The 24,418-nt window shown below is 35.1% G+C and overlaps 4 protein-coding genes across 22 annotated transcripts; 2 read left to right on the top strand and 2 right to left on the bottom strand.

The window, feature by feature from the left end:
- The first annotated feature begins 3,971 nt into the window (after positions 1-3,971).
- LOC133815649 (putative F-box protein At5g55150) lies at positions 3,972-5,291 on the top strand. Its single transcript, XM_062248462.1, has one exon. The coding sequence runs from the start codon at positions 3,972-3,974 to the stop codon at positions 5,289-5,291; it is 1,320 nt and encodes a 439-aa protein (XP_062104446.1).
- Positions 5,292-5,737: 446 nt separating this feature from the next.
- On the bottom strand, positions 5,738-7,584 carry LOC133819701 (uncharacterized). 8 transcript variants are annotated; one of them, XR_009886432.1, is made up of 5 exons: positions 7,215-7,584; positions 7,048-7,134; positions 6,871-6,958; positions 6,432-6,595; positions 5,738-6,274 (listed from the first exon to the last, which is right to left on the bottom strand). XR_009886432.1 is itself a non-coding variant. In XM_062253005.1 (5 exons), the coding sequence occupies exons 2-5, from the start codon at positions 7,107-7,109 to the stop codon at positions 6,169-6,171; spliced, it is 381 nt and encodes a 126-aa protein (XP_062108989.1). In that variant the 5' UTR covers positions 7,110-7,134; positions 7,215-7,580; the 3' UTR covers positions 5,738-6,168. The 8 variants fall into 8 exon arrangements, 1 of the variants encoding a protein (XP_062108989.1); XR_009886429.1 differs by having other exon boundaries at positions 6,432-6,543; positions 7,215-7,577; XR_009886431.1 differs by having other exon boundaries at positions 6,468-6,543; positions 7,215-7,577.
- Positions 7,585-8,645: 1,061 nt separating this feature from the next.
- On the top strand, positions 8,646-15,499 carry LOC133819700 (uncharacterized). Of its 12 annotated transcripts, none has more exons than XR_009886426.1 (17): positions 8,646-9,075; positions 9,593-9,748; positions 9,839-9,955; positions 10,085-10,169; positions 11,040-11,148; positions 11,303-11,370; positions 11,455-11,580; positions 11,682-12,402; positions 12,499-12,619; positions 12,896-13,099; positions 13,182-13,242; positions 13,368-13,481; positions 13,858-13,971; positions 14,052-14,138; positions 14,227-14,314; positions 14,639-14,750; positions 14,908-15,499. XR_009886426.1 is itself a non-coding variant. In XM_062253003.1 (15 exons), exons 1-14 carry the CDS (start codon positions 8,987-8,989, stop codon positions 14,251-14,253), a joined length of 2,295 nt encoding a protein of 764 aa, XP_062108987.1. In that variant the 5' UTR covers positions 8,646-8,986; the 3' UTR covers positions 14,254-14,297; positions 14,908-15,499. The 12 variants fall into 12 exon arrangements, 2 of the variants coding, with proteins under 2 accessions (XP_062108987.1, XP_062108988.1); XR_009886425.1 differs by having other exon boundaries at positions 12,496-12,619; XR_009886423.1 differs by having other exon boundaries at positions 11,682-12,619; positions 14,227-14,297; positions 14,639-14,714.
- Positions 15,500-15,802: 303 nt separating this feature from the next.
- LOC133815648 (putative F-box protein At5g55150) lies at positions 15,803-17,114 on the bottom strand. The gene has a single exon (XM_062248461.1). It carries the CDS (start codon positions 17,042-17,044, stop codon positions 15,887-15,889), a length of 1,158 nt encoding a protein of 385 aa, XP_062104445.1. The 5' UTR covers positions 17,045-17,114; the 3' UTR covers positions 15,803-15,886.
- Positions 17,115-24,418: the final 7,304 nt, after the last annotated feature.

Here is a 24,418-nt window from a genome sequence, read left to right as displayed (position 1 = left end):
TTTGTTTTTATGTGCAGGAAAATAGCTATAGTGGCGGTAAGGTTCGTGGATGCTTGGGGATTGTGTATCGGTGATGAATGGATTCAAGGAGTCGAGAGTTCGATTTTCGAGGATGTAGTCTTGTTTTTATGGTTTTACATGTATTTTTCCGCACTTGCTATGTAACTCCTTTTTATTTTAAATTATGTTTTGTTTTTAAAACAATGGGATCCCATATCTTACTTGATATTTTATGTAAGTAACTCTTATTTTTTACAAGTTTCCTAATAAAGTTATGGTATTTTCGCAAATGTAAGTTTTATTAAGGATTAGTATGTATAGTTTTGTTAATGGTCCAAAAGTCTAGAGTAGTTGGGTCATTACAATAGTGGTACGTGCATACATGAAGACGGGGAGAAGTAAGGCGATAGGATGTTGTTGACGCCGTTTTTCGTCAACAGTGAATATAGAGCACGTAAACAATAATTAGTTATAGCCAAAAAAAATATAATAACACAAACAGGATTTTTTACGTGGTTCAGCAGTTAACTCTGCCTAGTCCACGAGTCTTTGTTATTAGAACTTAAGATGATTTCTGGAAATTCCTCAAGAATGAATTCTCCAGAGTTTCTCTCAAGATCACAAAATTTCCGTCATTTTCAAGGGTGCAGGACTTCTCTATTTATAGAGGAAGTCTCAGGATACTTTCCCACACGTCTCTAGGAAGTTATCTTTTACATTAATAAACTTAATGGCTTTAAAGCCTGTTGTTGACCCACGATTTGGCCAACTGACACGGAGTCAAAATATGATTGAAATAGACGAATGTAAAGAGAATAACGTGATGACAAAAGTAAAGAAAACACAGTGATTTATAGTGGTTCGGCCCCAGGATCTGGTAATGTCCTACGTCCACTTAAAATGATATTGATATATAATCAAAAGTGTGATCAGAGAACTTGGGGTCAATGAGTTTCAACACTTTTGACAAACAATACAAGTTTGCTAAGAGAAATTCTATAATTCCTATGATTCAGAAGCCAAAAGTCATTTTCCTTGAGCCATCTCTTGCTATTTATAGGCCCAAGGAGGGTTACAAAAGATTGTTACAGATATAATCCCCTGAATATTGGGATATTCCGAAGATTACATGAGATAAATTCGGGATTCATAAAGATCTTCCCATAAATGTTGCCTTGTTTGCGGAACTACCGACCAGACTGGTCGCGAGTAAGACAGGCTTGTCCTGCTTCTGGTGTGCCTCCTGGTCGATACTCTGGCAGACGCTTCCAGGTATCAGCCACGTGTCAAGAGATTATTCGCCACGTCACAAATGCTAATTTATTGGATAACATTTGCCCCCCAAAGTTTATTTACTACGAACAGTAAATAAACTTTGAACGAACGACTCTTCGGTAACCCCTCCTGACGTGTCAGAACCCTTCGTGTGTTCTTGAAAAAAGCAACCCACTCCTGTCTAATCATGACCTTTCAGTTCCCCAGAAACAATTTCGACGGCCATCACGTTCCCCCATACTTCGAAAAAGGAAAACTAATGATTACACCTTTTTAATATCAGAGACAGACTTATATAAGATCACCAGAGCCATTTCTTTTCTTTTCACGCACGCCATTATTCTGCCAAAAACCCTAAAAAGCAGAGCTTTACCTTCTCCGGCGAACGTTCCCTTGTGCTTTCAAGACTCAGACGGTGGGCTCCTTGATTTCCGAAGTTCTCTCTTCCACCTTCACGACCATTTTCCCTGGTAAGTTACTGAAACCCCATGCTTTTAATTTCTCGTGGTGCATGCTTTTTAATGGTGTACTGTTTAAGTCTCTTGGCTTCTAGTTTTTAGGCGCCTGTAGGTAGAATGTTTTTGTAGGCAGAGTAGGCTTATGAGTTAGTTTAAAACCCAGGATCATGCTTTTTAGGATGTAAAACCGAAGTAACATTTCGATTTTTAAGCCAGTTGAAAAAAATAATTTTTCCCGCCCTAAGGGGAGTTGAAAAAGCTTTTCAGGAAAACTTTTCACTTTCACCCTTTAATCCGTTTTTCAAACTGTTCGCATAGAAAGATTTAGTTTCTTGTTAGAATGTTGTTGTATAAAGGCTTAACTTTTATACTCGACCAGCGTTATTCTAAAAGCCTTCTAGAGTCCTCTAACCTCACCTCCCCATTCTTCTGTTTGCAGATTTTAATGCCAGATTTGTGGGGAGGTGAAAGACCCATCAAATTACAATTCTAATTAATCATCTAATTGATTACTTGGAAAGGAAGTAAAACTTCCCTAAATACTTTGTTTTTAAAAAAAAAAAAAAGTTTTCTTGAATTCATCCATATTCAATCCAAATTCAATAAAAAAAAAAATAATTCTTCAACGTTATAAATCAATATTCAAAATTATATTATTCAACATCTCAAATTAAAATTCAAAATCCAAAAATTTATATAAAACATCCTAAATCCCAAATATCCCAACTTCCTGATTTATAAACAAAAAAACTTTATCATCATCACAACAAATCAAGATCGAAAAACAAATTCATTTAAAATCACATATCAGAATAAAAAATTTGAATTCAAAATCAATGTTCAACATTTGAAATTAGAATCTAAAACCAAAATTACAAACAAAATCATAAATCATCATCAAAAATCAAAACCCATAACAAAAATCAAACCATTTCCATTCTTCCATACCCGATCATATAGCAATCTATACATAAATTAATTCAAGAAACAAAATGAGCAAAGAACAAATAAATGGTCAAGAACAAAAATGCACTGATCTTTCCCATAAAGAAAACACATACATATGACAAAACTCAGAATTTAGGGTTCATTTAAATTTAAATTTCAAAGGTTTTAATGAAATTATATTAGCTTAATCTTAGTTTTAATTTTTTTTTTATATATTTTAATAGTTTTTATATCAGTCTCAGAGGTGATTTTAGTTTTGATTTGATTATGTTTTATTTTTTAATTTATTTATTATTTAGTTTTATTTTTATTGTTTAATTATCTAATAAATAAAAACTCATTAAATTATATAATCTGAGGCATTTTAATTTTTAATCATATTTAAAATTATTTTAACTAAAATTGAGTTCATGATATTATGTTGATTTATTTTGCAAACTATGAGGGCAAATTTTTTTTTTAAAAAAAAAACAGAGAGTCTAAAAGTAATTTTGCAAAATAGATCTATCAAAAATAAAATCATTTTGAAAAGCTATGTCATATTAGAACCAAAAAAAATATTGATATTAGTACAATATTGTTTAATTAATGTTATTTTTTAATTTAACAAATATATTTTAATTCGATTAAAGAGTTTTAATTAAATAAATTAGGATAATTTTGATTATGATCAAAAATATTTTTACTAAAATTAGTGGATTTGCACTATCTTGATTTAATTTTAGTATACAAGGTTTATAATTGTATTAATTAAACAAATAAGATTAGTGTTAAGACAGACATTAATACACTAAAATAGTATTAATTAAAGTTACTAATTAAGTTAAATGTATTTTTTATATATAAAACGGCTTTAGTGAAGTATGATTATGGATACATTAAAATTAATGTTTGATAAGATTTCTTGGAAAGTTATTTGTAAATAACGTGTGTGATTTCTATATTAATTTTTTTTTTTTAAATCAAATAAATAGATTAAAAAATAACAAAAAAAATCGGCAACTGTCAAGCCAAAAAAACGGAAAGACTGGAAAAATAATTATCATTCTCTTTTTTTATATTCAAATATATAAACATAAAAAAAGAAACTTAATTATCAAGAAACATAAAAAAGGAAACTTAATTATCATTAGCATTATTCCTTCAAAAAAAATTATATAAATATATATATCATATCATCAGTATTATAAGTACGTAAACCTCTCCTCTTCACTCTAACTCTTCCCATAAACCTCTCCTCTTCACTCTAACTCTTCTCATAAACCTCTTCTCTTCACTCTAACTCTTCTCATGTCGACATTTTCTAATAAAAGATCAAAGCCCTTTATAGAGCAGACTGTAGTGAATAGAGATGTATTACAATTAATATTCGATAAACTTTCTTTGGTAGATTTGTTTCGATGCAAGCAAGTTTCTTCTTCATGGAATTCCTGTATCAAATTTATGAAGATCCCTCCATGTCTAATGCTTCCTAAGCCAAAGGATGAAGATGGTGATGATCATACTAATAATCATCATCATCGATTCTTTAGCCTCTCCTACAAAAAGGATACTGAAGAGTTTTACAAATTTCATACTGAAATTATTGATGACCATGACACTTTGTTCTTGGGATCTTCTAGTGGCTGCCTTGTGATTTTGAACAAATCACAAAAAAACTCTTTTCTTCTCAACCCTTTTTCTGGACAGAAACTCCACCTTCCATCTATCAAAACACTACCACCACCAACAACCACATCCCAAAACAGACACTATTTTCTCCATAACACTAACCATACCACATTTGTTTCTAAAGCTATTGTCGTTTTATCAGTTTCTGATTCTGGTGAGGATAAGAAGGAGAGAAACGACAACAACACTTGGGTTGTCATTATACATGGTTATGTATCTCGAAAACTTGCATACTGTAAAGCTGGAGGAGATTCGTGGACTAATTTGGAGGACTCTGATATTCCAAACATGTCTTTCTGTGACATTTTGGGGCACAGAGGTCGTTTATATGCTTTGTCAAGTTCCAACACTGTTCAAGTCTGGGATTTTCAGAGTAACACTAGTGGTTCTTTCCCCACTAAAGTCATGTCATTTGTTCCAAGTTCTCAGCCTTGTCTTGGTTTGGATAGTGGGAAATTTCTACAAGACAGGTACTTTTGTCAGAGTTACTTGGTGGAATCAATGGGGGAGTTTCTGCTGGTGACAAGGATTGTGGGGAACTTTGTCAACTCAGATGGTGAGTTGCTTGATGAGGCTGATCTTCTCGATGATGAGAGTACACACCCTTTGATCTGTCCGTACGCAACAGTGGCATTTTGTGTTCACAAGATGAAGATGAACGAGTGGGAGAAGGTGGATAGTTTGGGGGGTCGAGCTATTTTTATTGGAGGGAGTGAATCCATGTCTTGTTCTACTGAGTTTCTCCCAGAATATCATGGAAACTCAATCTACTTTACTGATGATAATTGGGATGAGATGACTACTGATTATTTGTATGGTGGTCATGACAATGGAGTCTACAGTATGGATACTAAAGCTGTTGCAGTTCAGCCTTGGCTTCAGATTCATGGTCACAAGATTAATCCACCACCACTTTGGTTACTTCCTAGACTTTATTAGGGCCATTCTTTTCTGTATAGACATTACAATACTATTGATCTGATATTCTGATTCACTTGATGAAATAGATAGTCAATTAATAAATCTCAACATAGTTATTAACTTATTATATTGATGATTTCATTGTGTGACACAAACAAAATACAGAATTTATATTCAATTCTCCTTTCTTAATATTTATTTTATTAAACATCTCTGTCATCATCCTCAATTACCCAAATGTCACTAACCATCTTTCCCATTAATTAATATAAAAAATATATCTTTAAATTTTATTTCTAATAAGAAATATATAAAAATAACTTAATTTAAAACAATTGTAACTTTTTTTTCTCTTCATATAGTTATTCAGCAAATATAAAGCGAAATACTAGTTTAGAAAAAAAAAAAGAAAAATACTAAAACATTAATTGACAATCATCCACACCAACTTGTATTAGTACAAATATGTTTAAGGTGTTTGATTTTTTTTTCTTCAAATTTGCAGCAAAATTAACCCAAACCCAAGTTCTTATAAACATAACCTAATCAAAAAAAAAAAACAAAACAAAAGAGGAAAGAACATTCTTGTTTTTAATCCTTTCTGTCAGCTCATTTGTATACAAACAGAAACAAAACTAATTACATTTCTGAAAACAAAAAGGGATGAATTACATATCAACAATCTTTAACAGAAAACTGAAGGATCAACACCTTTAAACCATCTTTTGCTTCAACTGACTGATCCCACTTCACTCCAATTTAAGATCAACTTCCTAATGTATATACTTCTGTGAGCCAACAAGAGAATTTTTTTTTGTTTATTTTTTTTTTCCTTCTTTTAACTGAAGAAACCATCAAGGGAGTCACCGACTTGTATTACACATATTGCGATATATCATCGAAGAACAAGGAAACAACAGACTGGTACAGGGTTCACTATGATGAGAGAAAAATGCTGGTGGTATTCAGCAACATGTAAGAATGGCTCATTGGGCCTCATCCTGAGATAATAACAATTTTTTCTGATCAACTAAAAGTTTGCAACAGTATATGAGGCCAGTAAATAAGATTCAGAAACAAGAAGAAGTAATATGAAAATGATCAATGCTTAATTAATATCATGAAATAATAGCAGTATGCATTGCCTTGAACTTGTACCAAGAAATGCACAAGTGCACAGGACAATTTGAGAACCTTTGTAGTTGCTTTCTAGACAGCTTCCCAGCGTAGCTTGAGAAATGTATTTCCTTTTGCAACTAACGAAGGTGACCTGCCCAGTAAGATAAAAAGACTCACTGGACACAGGTTCCCAATGCTTTAAACTAAACAAATAAATTTATGGTAACCCTTCAGAAGGATATACATAGATAGAGCCAAAAGCACAATACTTCATAATTAATTTTTTATTTCAACCACCTCTCCTGGAGATGGATTCCCACGTGTTAATGTTTCTGTTAAATTCAAGTCACAAATATGAAATTTAAGATATATATCCTATTAAGTGGAAGAAGTACAGTAAGTTTGAGGCAATCTCGCCTGATGGATAAAGTTAACTGCCACAATTCCATTCAAAGTAAAAAAAAAAAAATCAATTTACCATGAATAGAAACAAACCAGCTAAACCGAGCAGCATCATCCACAAGTGGATAGCACAGCTTCTAGCACTCCAAAGCATAAGTAGGGACCTACAACAAGACAAACTAGTATCATAAGTCACAAAAAAAAATGAAGAATAGATCAACATTTAATTCGACAAACTTAGCATTTCTTCTACCTCAAGCATGTTTTCATCAAGAAATACACATGTTGCATGACTTGTGTTTTGAGAACGATCATACTGAAGGATCCTCAACTTTCCTTCCTAAAAATCCAAAAGAACATTAAAGCTCGTAATCTTAGCTGAAGAAACCAAATAGTGGATACAAAACCTTGAGCATTTACCTTAGTTCCATAAACAAGCCCACCTCCAGCAGATGGATGAAAACAAGCAACATTGACCTCATCCTCCGCACTGGGAAGAACTCTTACAAGTTCCATATCAGAAACCCTGTAGATCTGAGCAATAGCAAACAAATATTCAGTTTTGATCTCAGATGTGGAAAAGAAGATTTTCGATTCCTGAAATCATGTACATAGTGCTGCTCAATCAATACAAAGATAGCCAGAAACAACTGCAAGACACTAATGGCTACAGTCTGGAACAGCCAGTTCAAAATAAAAAGCAATTATTCCTTTTCGCCTTAAAATATGAACAGTAAATGTTCTAATCCTATGTTCTTAAATGACAGTGGAGGAGGAAAGGATTGTTTCTCTGTTTGTAGATGTATCATCACTCTTAGAAACGTAAGATATACCACATGCTTACGTTTTGACGTAAGGTCACACATGTTAAACATACACAATAGATTTCAATATTGGATTTCTTTAAACATGTTAAAATTATAATTATTTTTTCTTTCTAAAACAAGAATGCTGTGACATACAAAAATAATATTATATGGTATAATAAATTTTATGTTGAGGTAGTTTGCTAATTTACAATTACTGAAATAAAATAAATATTTAAAAATATCTAATAAATATAAATCATAAATATATTTTTTCGAAAATATAAGAAATATTTAATATTTAAATATTATTTATTTATTATCATATTAATTTGTTTTAAATATTTTTATTTTGAGTAACCTATAAATATATTTAGATAAAAAAATATATTTGCTCCAAAGTTTTTTCTATTTTTTCAAAGTTGTTTTTAGAAAATCTAAACCATGACTTGGGGTAGCTTTAACTTTTAGCTGTAGTTTCTGCATAAATTTTTCAATTCAAACATATTTATTTCACATCAATTATCTTTTTTGAGTAATAATTGTGACACATATAAATTGCACACACTAACATTTAATGAAGTATAATTAATCTCAACTATATAATTAAATATGATGTGGTTCCCACATAAAATTATCTATAGTTAAAATTTAAAGTATATTATTTTGTATAAAAATTGTGTACAATTTAAGTGTGTGTCTAACATTTTTTATTTATTTATTTTTGTTATAGAAATCCACCCACTAGCACAAGTACTTCCTTCAAAAGGAAAGGTTTTCATAGTTTGTTGCATTTTCGGTCTAACAGTGTACCAAACGAAACCAAACTATAGCCCATTTAGACTCAATGTAGGTGGCCCAGCCCAAGATCGAGCCCACGGTTGGCCCGTGCGACTACGCGCTCTACGCATAAAGCATATTTTAAAGTGAAGATACCACAAACATCGCTCTTACCTCAAGGGTATATTCGTCAAATCACTTCTTCACCAACGCAGAAATCCATACTCTAATTTCAATTTTGTTTTTTTAATCATTATTATTAGTATCATTATTTATATTTCCAAGCTTTAAAAATGTCCGACTGCAAAATTTGTGACCCATCTCTTTCTCCCTAGGTTTTCTTTTCCATTGAGATCTTGCTTATACCCGTAGACCAAAAAAAATACATTCATACATACATATATATACATATACAGTTGTACAAATAGTATTGTTTCTATACATAGATTGGTTTCTTTTGTGTGTGTGTTGACAATTATAAGTTTTGTTGTGTTGTATCGTATCAATCTGAATTTTCCGGGAAAGTTGTGAATTTCGCTAGTGGAGAGAGAGTTTTGGATAAGGATGCAGGGAAATTTGGGAGCATGAGGTTTTCTCGAGGAAATAATGAGGGGAGCTTCGTTGTGGGCCGACGACGCTGATGCTCCATCGACCTCCACGCCGCCGATTCTTCATGCGGTTCCGGGCAGGCACAGGTGAATAATGAACCTCGATGATTTTTTTTTTCTTAAATTATGGGTCATGATTTGTTTTGAATTTTGCGTGTTAATTGAGGCTATTGTTCTATAAAGATCTGACTTTTTTTTTAATTATTTGAATTTCAATCAAGTTTGAGGAAATTTTGATAAATTCTGGATGAATTTGGTTGCGAATAAAAAAGGAAATGGATATTAAATGGGATTTTAGGATTACTAGTTTGCTATAAATGAACTATTTAATTGACATCTTTATTAAATTTGTTAGCACTTTGGGGAGAAAGAAAAATCCAGGATCATTGAGGTATTGCTTGCTACTAATTCTGACTTATTTGTTATGGAAGCAACAATGGGATTGATTTGCTTTCTGTTATCAAGAACATCAGAATTCGTATACTAATGAGATTTGGCTATATTACACTTGACCATTTCACTGGCTAAGTTTGTTATTTTAATTGATTAAGTTTGCATATTTGGGTCAATGTTGATTTGCTCGTATCTGATGTCTCGCTTTCAGAGTTGGCAATATATTTGAACTGTTAGCTCGAAGAGAGATTTCTCCTCATACAAAACATTTTTCAAAGAGGTTATGGGGAGAAGCTGCTAAGTGCCAACTTGATTCTAAGCCAAGGTGTGAAGTGGCTAGGAATTCTAAACATAGTCTTGTCTCATGGTAAGCCCTTACTCCTTTTCTGCTTATTCATTTTTTCGAAGGCTTCAGTCTTGCTGGGTGATTGATTCCTTGAACTTTGGTTTTTTTCAGGGTGGAGTCAGAGTCCCTAAGACATTTGTCTGCCAAATATTGTCCACTTTTGCCTCCTCCAAGATCAACCATAGCTGCAGCCTTCAGCCCTGATGGGAAGACGCTTGCCTCTACCCAGTAAGTTATAGAACCCCAACTGTGTGTGTATTATGCTCTGAGACAATGCCACATAGGACTTGGCTAGAGCTAATGTTTACTCCTATACATGTTCTATTTTTGAAATATGCTTTTTTCCTCTGTTTTCAGCGGGGATCATACGGTAAAGATTATTGACTGCCAAACTGGTAGCTGCTTGAAGGTTCTGAGTGGTCATCGCAGGACACCTTGGGTGGTAAGCTTGAGAACTTCATTTATGAATTCATTATTTGTTGCATTGTTTAAAAAGGAGTTTTGGGGCTGCAAAAACTGAAGGCACTTATTGAGGCATGCACCTCAGTAATAATGGGAGGCTTAATCCTTCTGGTATTTGATGTTTTGGGCTTTTTTTTTTCCTAAGTTGATCAATTGTTATTATGATTATCATGATGCTGAAAATAATGATGAAAGTAATTGCCTTTAAAGGAAAAAGTGCCATACTTGGCACATCTACAATAAGATTGGAGCTACAACTGTTACTTGTACAAGGGCCATGTATGTATCTCTGAATATGCATCTTTACTGGTCAGTTAAGAATGATATGTTATGGGGTAAATCTGCTGATCCATTTACATGAAAAACTGTTTTGAATTCCTCAATGCATAATGTTGTATGCTATAAAATAAAAAACTTGTTCATGGGCTTTGGTAGCGCAGAGGCCATGTTCTGTAGCTTTCATAATGTTTGTGTTTGTGTGAACCTGTGTGTACTGGAAAGTTATGGATGATGATATGGAATATTTTATTGAATTTTTAACATAATAAGCTGTTTTGAAGTTCCCAACAATTAATATTGCCTACTGTGAAATAACAAAACAAAGTGTTGCACTTTGTTCATGCGTTTTCTCCTTAGTACATCTATTTTTCCTGTTAGACATAGTTTACAATTTTTCCTGCATTTTTCTGATCTAAATAATTTAAAGAAAATTCTGAACTAAATGATTCGAGTAAAGACTATTACTTGGATGATTTTAAAATGGAATGCGCTGGGCTCATTTTTGCACTAAAAAATTATTAATTCAGTCCTTCATGAGCTAATAACTCCTGCTGGGTTCTACTTCTTACAGGTTAGGTTCCATCCATTGTATCCCGACCTACTTGCTAGTGGAAGTTTGGATCATGAAGTTCGTTTATGGGATGCAAATACTGCAGAGTGTATAGGATCCCGCGATTTCTGTAATTACTTCACAGATGACATTAATTATATTTTCCACAAGGGCAAATTAAAAAAAAAAAGAGAGAAAATAAAAGTATAAATAACAATAATGTTTACTCAATTGACGGTAGTTATGTGATTGATTTAAGTATTTTTATTTTACTTCTCACGCAGACCGTCCTATTGCTTCCATAGCTTTCCATGCCAAAGGGGAGCTTCTTGCTGTAGCATCTGGTCACAAGGTGAGGAATTATAGTTTGGAACTTCATATGAGAATTTGGTTTTGCCGTTCGTTGATGATCTTGACTTTGAAAATGTTACTTTAGCTTTACATATGGCACTACAATAGAAGAGGGGAGAATTCTTCTCCATCAATAATACTCAGGACACGACGTTCTCTTCGGGCTGTGCATTTCCATCCACATGCTGCTCCTTTCCTTTTGACAGCCGAGGTGATGTTCTTTTTCATTTAATCAACTTGTAACTTAGGATTTCTTATTAAAAATGTTACTGTTCTTCCTCTTCCTCTTACTTTTTTTTTGGTGTTGTGTAGGTCAATGATCTTGATTCATCAGATTCCTCAATGACGCTTGCAACTTCTGCAGGCTACTCACGCTATCCTCCACCTACTGTGTACTTAGCAGATGCTCAATCTACCGAGCATTCTAATTTTGCAGATGGAGTGCCCCTTACATCATTACCATTTATGATATGGCCTTCATTTGGCAGGGATAATGGGAGACTATCCATGCAACAGACTTATACTGATGATTCAAGCAGCATCCAGCAGAGAGTTGACCCCTCTGCTTCAGTGCGGCTTTTAACATATTCAACTCCATCAGGACAGTATGAACTTCTGCTGTCCCCTGTTGAACCTAATGACTCTTCTCCAGTCCCAGAAGAAATAGGAACTAATCCTATGTCGAGTGAAATGGAGGCTGAACTTTCTCAGTCTGCCAATGATACTTTAGAGCCTATGGAAGTGCAACCTGAGGCAAGAACAAATCCAATATTCCCTTTTGGTGACCCAACATATTGGGAATTACCTTTCTTGCAAGGGTGGTTAATGGGTCAGAACCAAGCTGGTCAACGCAATATGAGGTCTCTCAATAGTGCTGTTCCTGATAATTCTTCTACACACATTGAGATGGGAACTCCACTTTTTCCCTCAGTAATCCCAACCAGTGTTGGCCAATCTAGAGTTTTAGGACGATCTGGTTCAAGAAATCGTGCTTCTCGTTCTCGTGCGATATCAATGACTGGTGCTAGTGAAGGTGCTAGTTTGAATAATAACATGCATGATGAAAGTGATCCTCAACCTATTGTTAATAGAATTCAAACTGAACTTGCCACCTCACTTGCTGCAGCAGCAGCTGCTGAGTTACCATGCACAGTGAAACTTAGAATATGGCCTCATGATATTAGACATCCATGCGTGCCGCTTGATGCAGAAAGATGTCGTTTAAGCATTCCCCATGCTGTACTTTGTAGGTGTGTTCCCTTTATATATTTCTCAACATATACTTACTTTGCTAACCCTACAATGCCTATTACATGGTTCCATAGGATTGTACACATGTTTGTGAATTTTTTTACCTTGGGTCAATTGAGATCTGGTTTGAGTTCTTTTTTTATTGTCTTTCAATTTGAAATCAAGCTTATAGTTTGTTTCAAAAAAATAAATAAATAAAACAAATAAATGGATGCTTGTCTTGGATTTTAGCAGCTCTTTTTTTTTAATTTTATACTTTTGTTATACTCTTGCAGTGAAATGGGTGCCCATTTTTCACCTTGTGGGAGATTTTTAGCAGCCTGTGTTGCATGTGTGCTTCCCCATTTGGAAGCTGATCCTGGCTCACAGAACCAGGCCAACCATGATGTCACTGGGATTGCAACTTCCCCAACTCGTCACCCTCTTTCAGCACATCAGGTTATCTATGAGCTTCGGATATATTCTCTTGAGGAGGCAACGTAAGCTTCAAAACTGTATTCATGTGTTTTAATGTTTTCTTGTTTGCAGTTTGCATTTAACTTGTTCATTTTGCTTGTATAGATTTGGTTTGGTGCTTGCTGCACGGGCCATAAGAGCTGCTCATTGTTTAACATCTATTCAAGTAAGTTTCTTTAGGCAGATTTACCCTACATACGTAAACCCACTCGAGAATTCTTTGTATAATGTTAGCTAAATTAGATTTTTCTTTCTGCTTTGTAAATTGTTTGCAATATTTGATGATTGCAGTTCTCTCCTACATCTGAGCATTTATTGCTTGCCTATGGTCGCCGCCATAATTCACTCCTTAAAAGTGTTGTAATTGACGGAGAGGCAACGGTTCCCATTTACACCATTCTGGAGGTAAAAAAACCTGTTTTCCAGGACATTGAATTTATGCTGTATATTTGGAATAAACCATTCTATTGAAAACACATGTGGTATATCTTACGTTTGTAAGAGTGATGATACATCTACAAACAGAGAAACAATCCTTTCCTCCTCCACTGTCATTTAAGAACATAGGATTAGAACATTTACTGTTCATATTTTAAGGCGAAAAGGAATAATTGCTTTTTATTTTGAACTGGCTGTTCCAGACTGTAGCCATTAGTGTCTTGCAGTTGTTTCTGGCTATCTTTGTATTGACTGAGCAGCACTATGTACATGATTTCAGGAATCGAAAATCTTCTTTTCCACATCTGAGATCAAAACTGAATATTTGTTTGCTATTGCTCAGATCTACAGGGTTTCTGATATGGAACTTGTAAGAGTTCTTCCCAGTGCGGAGGATGAGGTCAATGTTGCTTGTTTTCATCCATCTGCTGGAGGTGGGCTTGTTTATGGAACTAAGGTAAATGCTCAAGGTTTTGTATCCACTATTTGGTTTCTTCAGCTAAGATTACGAGCTTTAATGTTCTTTTGGATTTTTAGGAAGGAAAGTTGAGGATCCTTCAGTATGATCGTTCCCAAAACACAAGTCTTGCAACATGTGTATTTCTTGATGAAAACATGCTTGAGGTAGAAGAAATGCTAAGTTTGTCGAATTAAATGTTGATCTATTCTTCATTTTTTTTGTGACTTGTAATACTAGTTTGTCTGGTTGTAGGTCCCTACTTATGCTTTGGAGTGCTAGAAGCTGTGCTATCCACTTGTGGATGATGCTGCTCGGTTTAGCTGGTTTGTTTCTATTCATGGTAAATTGATATTTTTTTTTACTTTGAATGGAATTTTGGCAGTTAACTTTATCCATCAGGCGAGATTGCCTAAAACTTACTGTACTTCTTCCACTTAATAGGATATATATCTTAAATTTCATATTTGTGACTGAATTTAACAGAAACATTAACACGTGGGAATCCATCTCCAGGAGAGGTGGTTGAAATGAAAAATTAATTCTGAAGTATTGTGCTTTTGGCTCTATCTATGTATATCCTTCTGAAGGGTTACCATAAATTTATTTGTTTAGTTTAAAGCATTGGGAACCTGTGTCCAGTGAGTCTTTTTATCTTACTGGGCAGGTCACCTTCGTTAGTTGCAAAAGGAAATACATTTCTCAAGCTACGCTGGGAAGCTGTCTAGAAAGCAACTACAAAGGTTCTCAAATTGTCCTGTGCACTTGTGCATTTCTTGGTACAAGTTCAAGGCAATGCATACTGCTATTATTTCATGATATTAATTAAGCATTGATCATTTTCATATTACTTCTTCTTGTTTCTGAATCTTATTTACTGGCCTCATATACTGTTGCAAACTTTTAGTTGATCAGAAAAAATTGTTATTATCTCAGGATGAGGCCCAATGAGCCATTCTTACATGTTGCTGAATACCACCAGCATTTTTCTCTGATCATAGTGAACCCTGTACCAGTCTGTTGTTTCCTTGTTCTTCGATGATATATCGCGATATGTGCAATACAAGTCGGTGACTCCCTTGATGGTTTCTTTCAGTTAAAAGAAGGAAAAAAATAAAGAAAAAAAAAATCTCTTGTTGGCTCATAGAAGTATATACATTAGGAAGTTGATCTTAAATTGGAGTGAAGTGGGATCAGTCAGTTGAAGCAAAAGATGGTTTAAAGGTGTTGATCCTTCAGTTTTCTGTTCAAGATTGTTGATATGTAATTCATCCCTTTTTGTTTTCAGAAATGTAATTAGTTTTGTTTCTGTTTGTATACAAATGAGCAGACAGAAAGGATTAAAAACAAGAATGTTCTTTCCTCTTTTTTTTTTTTTTTTTTGATTAGGTTATGTTTATAAGAACTTGGGTTTGGGTTAATTTTGCTGCAAATTTGAAGAAAAAAAAATCAAACACCTTAAACATATTTGTACTAATACAAGTTAGTATGGATGATTGTCAATTAATGTTTTAGTATTTTTCTTTTTTTTTTTTATCTAAACTAGTATTTCGCTTTATATTGCTGAATAACTATATGAAGAGAAAAAAAAGTTACAATTGTTTTAAATTAAGTTATTTTTATATATTTCTTATTAGAAATAAAATTTAAAGATTTTTTTTTTATATTAATTAGTGGGAAAGATGGTTAGTGGCATTTGGGTAATTGAGGATGATGATAGAGATGTTTAATAAAATAAATAATAAGAAAGGAGAATTGAATATAAATTCTGTATTTTGTTTGTGTCACACAATGAAATCATCAATATAATAAGTTAATAACTATGTCGAGATTTATTAATTGACTATTTATTTCATCAAGTGAATCAGAATATCAGATCAATAGTATTGTAATGTCTATACAGAAAAGAATGGCCCTAATAAAGTCTAGGAAGTAACCAAAGTGGTGGTGGATTAATCTTGTGACCATGAATCTCAAGCCAAGGCTCAACTTCAACAGCTTTAGTATCCATACTGTAGACTCCATTGTCATGACCACCATACAAGTAATCAGTAGTCATCTCATCCCAATTATCATCAGTAAAGTAGATCGAGTTTCCATGATATTCTGGGAGAAACTCAGTAGAACAAGACATGGATTCACTCCCTCCAACAAAAACAGCTCGACCCCCCAAACTATCCACCTTCTCCCACTCGTTCATCTTCATCTTGTGAACACAAAATGCCACTGTTGCGTACGGACAGATCAAAGGGTGTGTACTCTCATCATCGAGAAGATCAGCCTCATCAAGCAACTCACCATCTGAGTTGACAAAGTTCCCCACAATCCTTGTCACCAGCAGAAACCCCCCCATTGATTCCACCAAGTAACTCTGACAAAAGTACCTGTCTTGTAGAAATTTCCCACTATCCAAACCAAGACAAGGCTGAGAACTTGGAACAAATGACATGACTTTAGTGGGGAAAGAACCACTATTGTTACTCTGAAAATCCCAGACTTGAACAGTGTTGGAACTTGACAAAGCATATAAACGACCTCTGTGCCCCAAAATGTCACAGAAAGACATGTTTGGAATATCAGAGTCCTCCAAATTAGTCCACGTATCTCCTCCAGCTTTACAGTATGCAAGTTTTCGAGATACATAACCATGTATAATGACAACCCAAGTGTTGTTGTCGTTTCTCTCCTTCTTCTTATCCTCACCAGAATCAGAAACTGATAAAACGACAATAGCTTTAGAAACAAAGGTGTTATGGTTAGTGTTATGGAGAAAATAGTGTCTGTTTTGGGATGTGGTTGTTGGTGGTAGTGTTTTGATCGATGGAAGGTGGAGTTTCTGGCGAGAAAAAGGGTTGAGAAGAAAAGAGTTTTTTTGTGATTTGTTCAAAATCACAAGGCAGCTACTAGAAGATCCCAAGAACAAAGTTTCATGCTGATCAATAATTTCAGTATCAAATTTGTAAAACTCTTCAGTACTCTTTTTGTAGTAGAGGCTAAAGAATCGATGATGATGATTATTAGTATCATCATCATCCTTTGGCTTAGGAAGCATTAGACATGGAGGGATCTTCATAAATTTGATACAGGAATTCCATGAAGAACAAACTTGCTTGCATCTAAACAAATCTACCAAAGAAAGTTTATCGAATATTAATTGTAATACATCTCTATTAAATAGAGTGTGCTCTATAAAGGGTTTTGATCCTTTTGATCTTTTATTAGAAAATGTCGACATGGGAAGAGTTAGAATGAAGAGATTTATGGGAAGAGTTAGAGTGAAGATGAGAGGTTTACGTACTAATAAATACTGATGATATGATATATATATATAATTTTTTTTGGAAGGAATAATACTATAATAATTAAGTTTCCTTTTTTATGTTTATATATTTGAATTTAAAAAAAAAGAGAATAATAATTTTTTTTGAGTGTTTCCGTTTTTTGGGCTTCACAGTTGCCGATTTTTTTTGTTACTTCTTAATCTATTTATTTGATTTTTAAAAAAAAAAAATTAATATAGAAATCACACAAGTTGTTTACAAATAACTTTACAAGAAATCTTATCAAACATTCATTTTAATGTATCCATAATCATACTTCACTAAAGCCGTTTTATATATAAAAAATACATTAACTTAATTAGTAACTTTAATTAACACTATTTTAGGGTAATAATGTCTGTCTTAACACTAATCTTATTTGTTTAATTAATACAATTATAAACCTTGTATACTAAAATTAAATCAAGATAGTGCAAATTCACTAATTTTAGTAAAAATATTTTTGATTATAATCAAAATTATCCTAATTTATTTAATTAAAACTCTTTCATCGAATTAAAATATATTTGTTAAATTAAAAAATAACATTAATTAAACAATATTGTACTAATATCAATATTTTTTTTGTTCTAATATGACATAGCTTTTCAAAATGATTTTATTTTTGATAGATCTATTTTGCAAAATTACTTTTAGACTCTGTTTTTTAAAAAAAAAAAAAATTGGCCTCATAGTTTGCAAAATAAATCAACATAATATCATCAACTCAATTTTAGTTAAAATAATTTTAAATATGATTAAAAATTAAAATACGCTCAGATTATATAATTTAATGAGTTTTTATTTATTAGATAATTAAACAATAAAAATAAAACTAAATAATAAATAAATTAAATACTAAATTAAAAAATAAAACATAATCAAATCAAAACTAAAATCACTTTTGAGACTGATATAAAAACTATTAAAATATATATAAAAAATTAAAACTAAGATTAAGCTAATATAATTTCATTAAAACCTTTGAAATTTAAATTTAAATGAACCCTAAATTCTGAGTTTTGTCATATATGTGTGTGTTTCTTTATGGGAAAGATCATTGCCTTTTTGTTCTTGACCATTTATTTTTTCTTTGCTCATTTTGTTTCTTGAATTAATTTATGTGTAGATTGTTATATGAAATCGGGTATGGAGGAATGGAAATGGTTTTGATTTTTGATGAAGATTTTTTATTTTGTTTGTAATTTTGGTTTTAGATTCTGATTTCAATTGTTGAACATTGATTTTGAATTCAAAATTTTTATTTTGATATGTGATTTTAAATGAATTTGTTTTTCGATCTTGATTTGTTGTGATGATGATAAAGTTTTTTTTGTTTAAAAACCTGGAAGTTGGGATATTTGGGATTTAGGATGTTTTATATAAATTTTTGGATTTTGAATTTTAATTTGAGATCTTGGATAATATGATTTTGGAAGTTTTACTTGCTTTCCAAGTAATCAATTAGATGATTAATTAGATTTGTAATTTCATTTAAGTTTTTATTTTAAAAAAAATCAAATTATGTTTTTTAATTAGTATTTAATCTACTTTTTATGTAATTTTATTTTATTGTTTTGTTTAATTAACTAATAAATAAAAAAATTTAAATTATACAACTTAAGGGCATTTTAGTTATGTTTAAAAATATTTTAATAAAAAAATTGGATCTATAAGACTATTTTGATCTACTTTACAAAATATAGGGTTTAAAAATATATGTTTAAAAAAAGAGTTCACACTGCTTATGATGGACTTATGATGGACGTTCCTCAAAATGCAAATTGAATATATAACCTAATAGAATAAAACTAAAAAATATATAATTACATTTAGTATCTTATTGTTTAATTAATATTATTTTTTGATAATATTTTTTATAAACATATTAAAATAAAAAACAAATTTTGATTAAATAAATGAGACTATTTTGTCATAATAAAAATTATTTATTTTGACAAAATAATAAAAAATATATTACAATTATAAACAGATTTATATATTATCATATACAAGGTATTGCTGTGCTTGTTTTATAAAATATGTTTTATGTTGACGCCGCTTTTCGTCAAACAGTGAAAGAAGAGCACGTAAACAATAACTGAAAATGACCAATTGAAATAAAACAATGAAAACACACGATTTTTACGTGGTTCAGCAGTTAAATCTGCCTAGTCCACGAGTCTTTGTTATTAAACTCAAGATTATCTCTAGGAATTCTTCAAGAATGAATTCTCCAGAGTTTTCTCTCAAGGATCAGAATTTCGGTCATTTACAATGGTGCATGGCTTCTCTATTTATAGGGAAGGCTGTAAAATACTATCCCACACATTTTGGGTAGTTACTCTTTTTGTGTAAATAAAATAAATGGCTTTAAATGCCTATAATCAGATATAAAAGGAAACGTCTCCTGAAGATCAGGGGACGTATAATTGACCAAATAATATTCCATGATTCTAGGGGATTTACAATAATAAATGAGGATTACATCTCATATTTATAACACTTGTAGATATTCAAGGTGGTTATCGCGTATCTCTAAGGCTTTAGCCTCCCAGGTTTCCCGTCATCTATCGAGCTAGAAACATCTCCCGAGGCCACATGGCTTTCGAGATCGTACGTATCCCGAGCTCGGGACCCCTGATCCGAAGTCGTCCCTGAAGATGAGTGTGTTCCCGGAGCTATCTTTCGAGATCATGAATACTTCGAGGTCACCATACTCGAGGTCGTCTACATCCTGTAAGCTCGACATACAATCCTGGAGCATGATTCCATCCTTATGAGTCCGCTTATTTGCGAATCCAACTTTCGAGGTCATAATTTGCATAGCTCGAAATCTGGGTGTAACATCTTGCCCCCTCAAAAGTATTTGTTCGAATCCTGAGAGAATGAAACTTTTGAACTACTTTCTTTGAGAACTGTACCGTCATACACTCTTGAAAATGGACACGCGTCAATTGGGTATTGCTCATTTTTGGTACTTGAGTACCTTGGAAACACGCCCACGATCGTCCGTCTGACACCTTTTTGGCGCTATCTTGTCATTGATCTCTGACCATTGGATTTTGCAAGGATTTTGTTCAACGTTCCAGATTAACTCCTTTTTCCCACCTATATATACAAGACTCCACTCTTCACCTTCACTTTTACCTTCGTTCACCATAAGCAAGAAAAGAAGAAAAAAAGAAAACTAGAGACCTCCCTAAAAAGCTTCTGTCCCGCTCATGTTTTCTCGGCCAAAGAAACAAAGAAATCCTGGTCTGTTCGAGTCAGTGAGTTCTTATTTTCAACCTCTTCTTCAATCGACAATCTCTCTGCAATCGCCGTTACTGTGTAAGTATGCAATTTTTGTTTTCCATTTTGTCAGTTTTTATTCACGTTGTTCTTACTGTGTACGTGTATATACTGGTTTATGTCCTTAGCATAATACGATAGGAGGTTTTGATCAGATAAGCTCTTATACTTTTTAGACTTCCATCCTGGATTTACATCTCTGGTTCATACCCAGTTTTGATGTTTGAATGATGTTCTTATTTTCTGGGTTTTGAAAAAAAAAAAAAAAAAAAAATTTAGGCTACGTTTCTTGTGCACTAAGTTTTCGGGTAAAAACCCTTGTCCTTGACATATGCACGAAACCCAAGAATGCTGTTATACCCAGATTTCGAGCCATAGTAAATATGACCTCGAAAGCTGAGTTCGCAACAAATGGTCTCGTGAGGATTAGAGTGATCTAGGATTGTAAGTCGAGCCTGCAAAGTATGATGTATGATCTCGAATGCGGTGATCTCGAAATGACCTCGATCTCGAAAGGTAGCTCCGAGAACACCTTCATCTTCAGGAACTTCGGAGCATGGTTCTTGAGCTCGATATCCCATCTAGAAAGAAACGTTAGCTCGGGAGATATCAGTGGCTCGCACAATGACATGAAACCAGAAGTGCTGGAGCCTTGAAGATACGCATAACCACCTTGAATATCTACAAGTATAATAACTATGAGATGTAGCCCTCATTAATTGATGTAAATCCCCAAGAATTATGGGATATTATTTAATACAGTTATACGCCCACTGATCTTTGGGGGACGTTTCCTTTAATATCTGATTATTAGCATTTAAAGCCATTTATTTGTATTCACAAAAGAGTAACTACCCAAAATATGTGGGATAGTATTCTGCATCCTTCTCTATAAATAGAGAAGGCATGCACCATTGTAAAGGACCGAAGTTCTGATCCTTGAGAGAAAACTCTATAGAATTCATGCTAAAGAATTGTTCAGAGATAATCTTGAGGTTAATAATAGAGACTCGTGGACTAGGCAGATTTAACTGCTGAACCACGTTAAAAACCGTGTTTGATTCGTTTGTTTATTTTTGGCCATTGTCTTAAATTGTTTACGTGCTCTCTTCTTTTATCTGCTGACGAAAAACGGCGTCAACAGTTTGGTGCTTTCATTGAGAGCCTTAAGCATTCATCCCTGAAAGATTCATGGCTGCAAACAATCAGAACACTCCTGAAGAAAATTACCCAAGGCGTCCTGGAAAACAGCCAATGGAGAACCCGGACGCTGATGAAAGGAGTGGGTCCTCCGATTCCCGGGGGCCACCTCCACAACCAAGGGATGAGGACATGTACTATAACCCTGATCGTTATGTCCCCATTGTAGAATTGGAGAATCGGCAGCTGAAACAGTTATTGGCAGAAGCCAACAAACGTAACGAGGAGTTGACTAGGATAGCCGCAGAGGCGCAGATGGCTCAGCCCTCGCCTCCGCGCGAAGACCAAGTTCCTCCTCCAAGGGACGTGCACGTACCTCCCCGGAGGCCCCGTGGACGTCCACGAAAAAATGCTGCCACAAGGAGGCCGGCACAACCTCCAACACCAGCAGAGCCATCCACCCCTTCTAGGCCTCAGAGGAGTACCCGGGCTCGGATCCCGCCTAATACACATGCGGAAGCACCTGCAGGAACTGAGAATAATCGAGCTCCTACCGAGGCTCGTACTCAGGTTCCTGGTAGTGCACCGAACGCAACTGGCCCATCTCGGGCAAATTCTGGACCCTCTAGGCCGAAGCAAGGGAGGCAGCCACCGTCACCTATACGGTTCCCTCCATCTCCCGTAAGATATCCTTCACCTCCCCGTAGAAACGCTCAACCTGTTCAGAATCAGGATCAAGGGCGTACGGGGGATAGGCAAGGACACAGGGAGACTTTCCAGGAGCGGAGAGGCGCACAATCTGAGAGAAGTCAGACGTCCCGGTCTCGCACTGCGGAGACAAGGCGACACGGGAAGAACCCATCTCGAAACGACCGATCAATAAGTTTCACCAGTGACGAATCCGGAGAAACCAGGTCCGTCAATAAACGCGACCGAGGTCGTAAAAATACTGGAAGCCGTAAGACCCGTCCCGACCTGCGGAATCATCTGAATCAGAGCAGGGGGAAGGGAGATCAGACGAATCCGGACCTAAGGAATCACCTAAATGGGCGTAGAGATCCCTCACGGAGACGCGAGCCAGGGATCATAATCAATGACTGGCAATTCCAGACACCGCCTAAGGACCCAGTCCAAGAAAGGATTGATCAGCTCGAAAAAGCCTTTAGGCTTTTGAAGAATGAACGAGGGAACGGTCGATATGAGGACTCTGATGAGGAACTCGAGCCGTTTGCTCCCAATATTTCTAACACTCAGTTTCCCCAAGGGTTCCGGATTCCTCACGTCCCAGCGTTTGAGGGAAAAACTGACCCATGTAGCCACCTGAGTACATTTAATACTATTATGAGAGCTAGTAACGTGGGTTACGAGCTCAGATGCATGTTGTTTCCAACATCATTGGCCGGACCTGCCAAGAGTTGGTTCGAGAAGTACAAGAGACACTCGATAACCTCATGGGATCAGTTGTCTAGGGACTTCAAGAAGCAGTTCCGGGCTATGATGGGAGTCAGACCAGAGGCATCCACTTTGACCAACGTCCGACAACAGCCGGGCGAAACACTGAAAAGCTATCTAACAAGATTTAATCTTGAGGTCGCCCGAGCTCGAGATGTGGATGACAGTGGGCACCTAATGGCTATCCGAGCTGGTGTTTTACCCGGGAGTGCCCTTTGGGATGACATGCAAGGGAAACCGGTGAGGTCGATAACCGAGTTTAACAGACGGGCGCAGAGATTTGTCAATGTAGAGGAGGCGAGGTCAACGCTCAAGGCGACCTCGCAGACCGAAACTACAACGATAAACATTAACTCCGCCTCAACCTCGGCTGACCCAGCAGCTCCACAGCCTACCTTGGAGAATCCCTCCAAGAGGAAAAAGAGCGAGGGAAATAACCCCGAGGCTAATGGAGGAAAGAAGAAGAAAGGAGAAAGGTATTTCTCCGTATATAAAGTGCACACCGAGCTCAACGAGTCTCGGGAAAACATATACCTGGCTAATGAAAACCAGGTCCCCTTCAGGCGTCCGGACCCTATGAGGAATCAAAAATCCAAGAGGGATTCCAGCAAGTATTGCCGGTTTCATAGGGACACCGGACACACAACTGATGAGTGCCGACAGCTGAAGGACGAGATCGAAGGGTTGATCTCGAGAGGTTATTTCCGGCAGTATGTCAAAAACCAGAATACTGGACAGACTACTGCCAGCCAGAGAGTAGCCGCGCTTCCGGCAGCACAGAATAATAACTCCCGATCTCGGGAAGAAGATAGGCCTCCGCCGATAGATGGAGAGGACGTAATAACCATCTCGGGAGGTCCTCATCTCGCAGGAGGAGGTAGAAACGCTCAAAAGCGATATGTGAATGAGCTGAAGACAGGGGACGGGTCTCCTTATGAACCCGAACCAAGGGCACCAAAAAGCCAAAGGGTTGAAACTCAGCCTATAACCTTCACCGAGGAGGATGCCTCCCATGTCCAGTTCCCTCATCATGATCCACTTGTCATCACCCTACAGCTTGCCAACAAAAGAGTGCGCCGAGTTCTCATAGACAATGGGAGCTCAGTTAACATTCTTTATAAAGCAACACTAGAAAAAATGGGACTCTGCCTTCGCGACCTGAAGGCTTGTGCAACCACGTTGTACGGCTTTTCTGGAGAAGGAACCGCCTGTATGGGGTCCATCGAACTCCCTGTAACCTT

Source organism: Humulus lupulus, chromosome 2 (assembly GCF_963169125.1).
Source record: "Humulus lupulus chromosome 2, drHumLupu1.1, whole genome shotgun sequence".
NCBI classification, from domain to species: domain Eukaryota; kingdom Viridiplantae; phylum Streptophyta; class Magnoliopsida; order Rosales; family Cannabaceae; genus Humulus; species Humulus lupulus.
The sequence above is the reverse complement of the archived record's forward strand: the minus strand, read 5'-3'. Positions and strand labels throughout refer to the sequence as shown.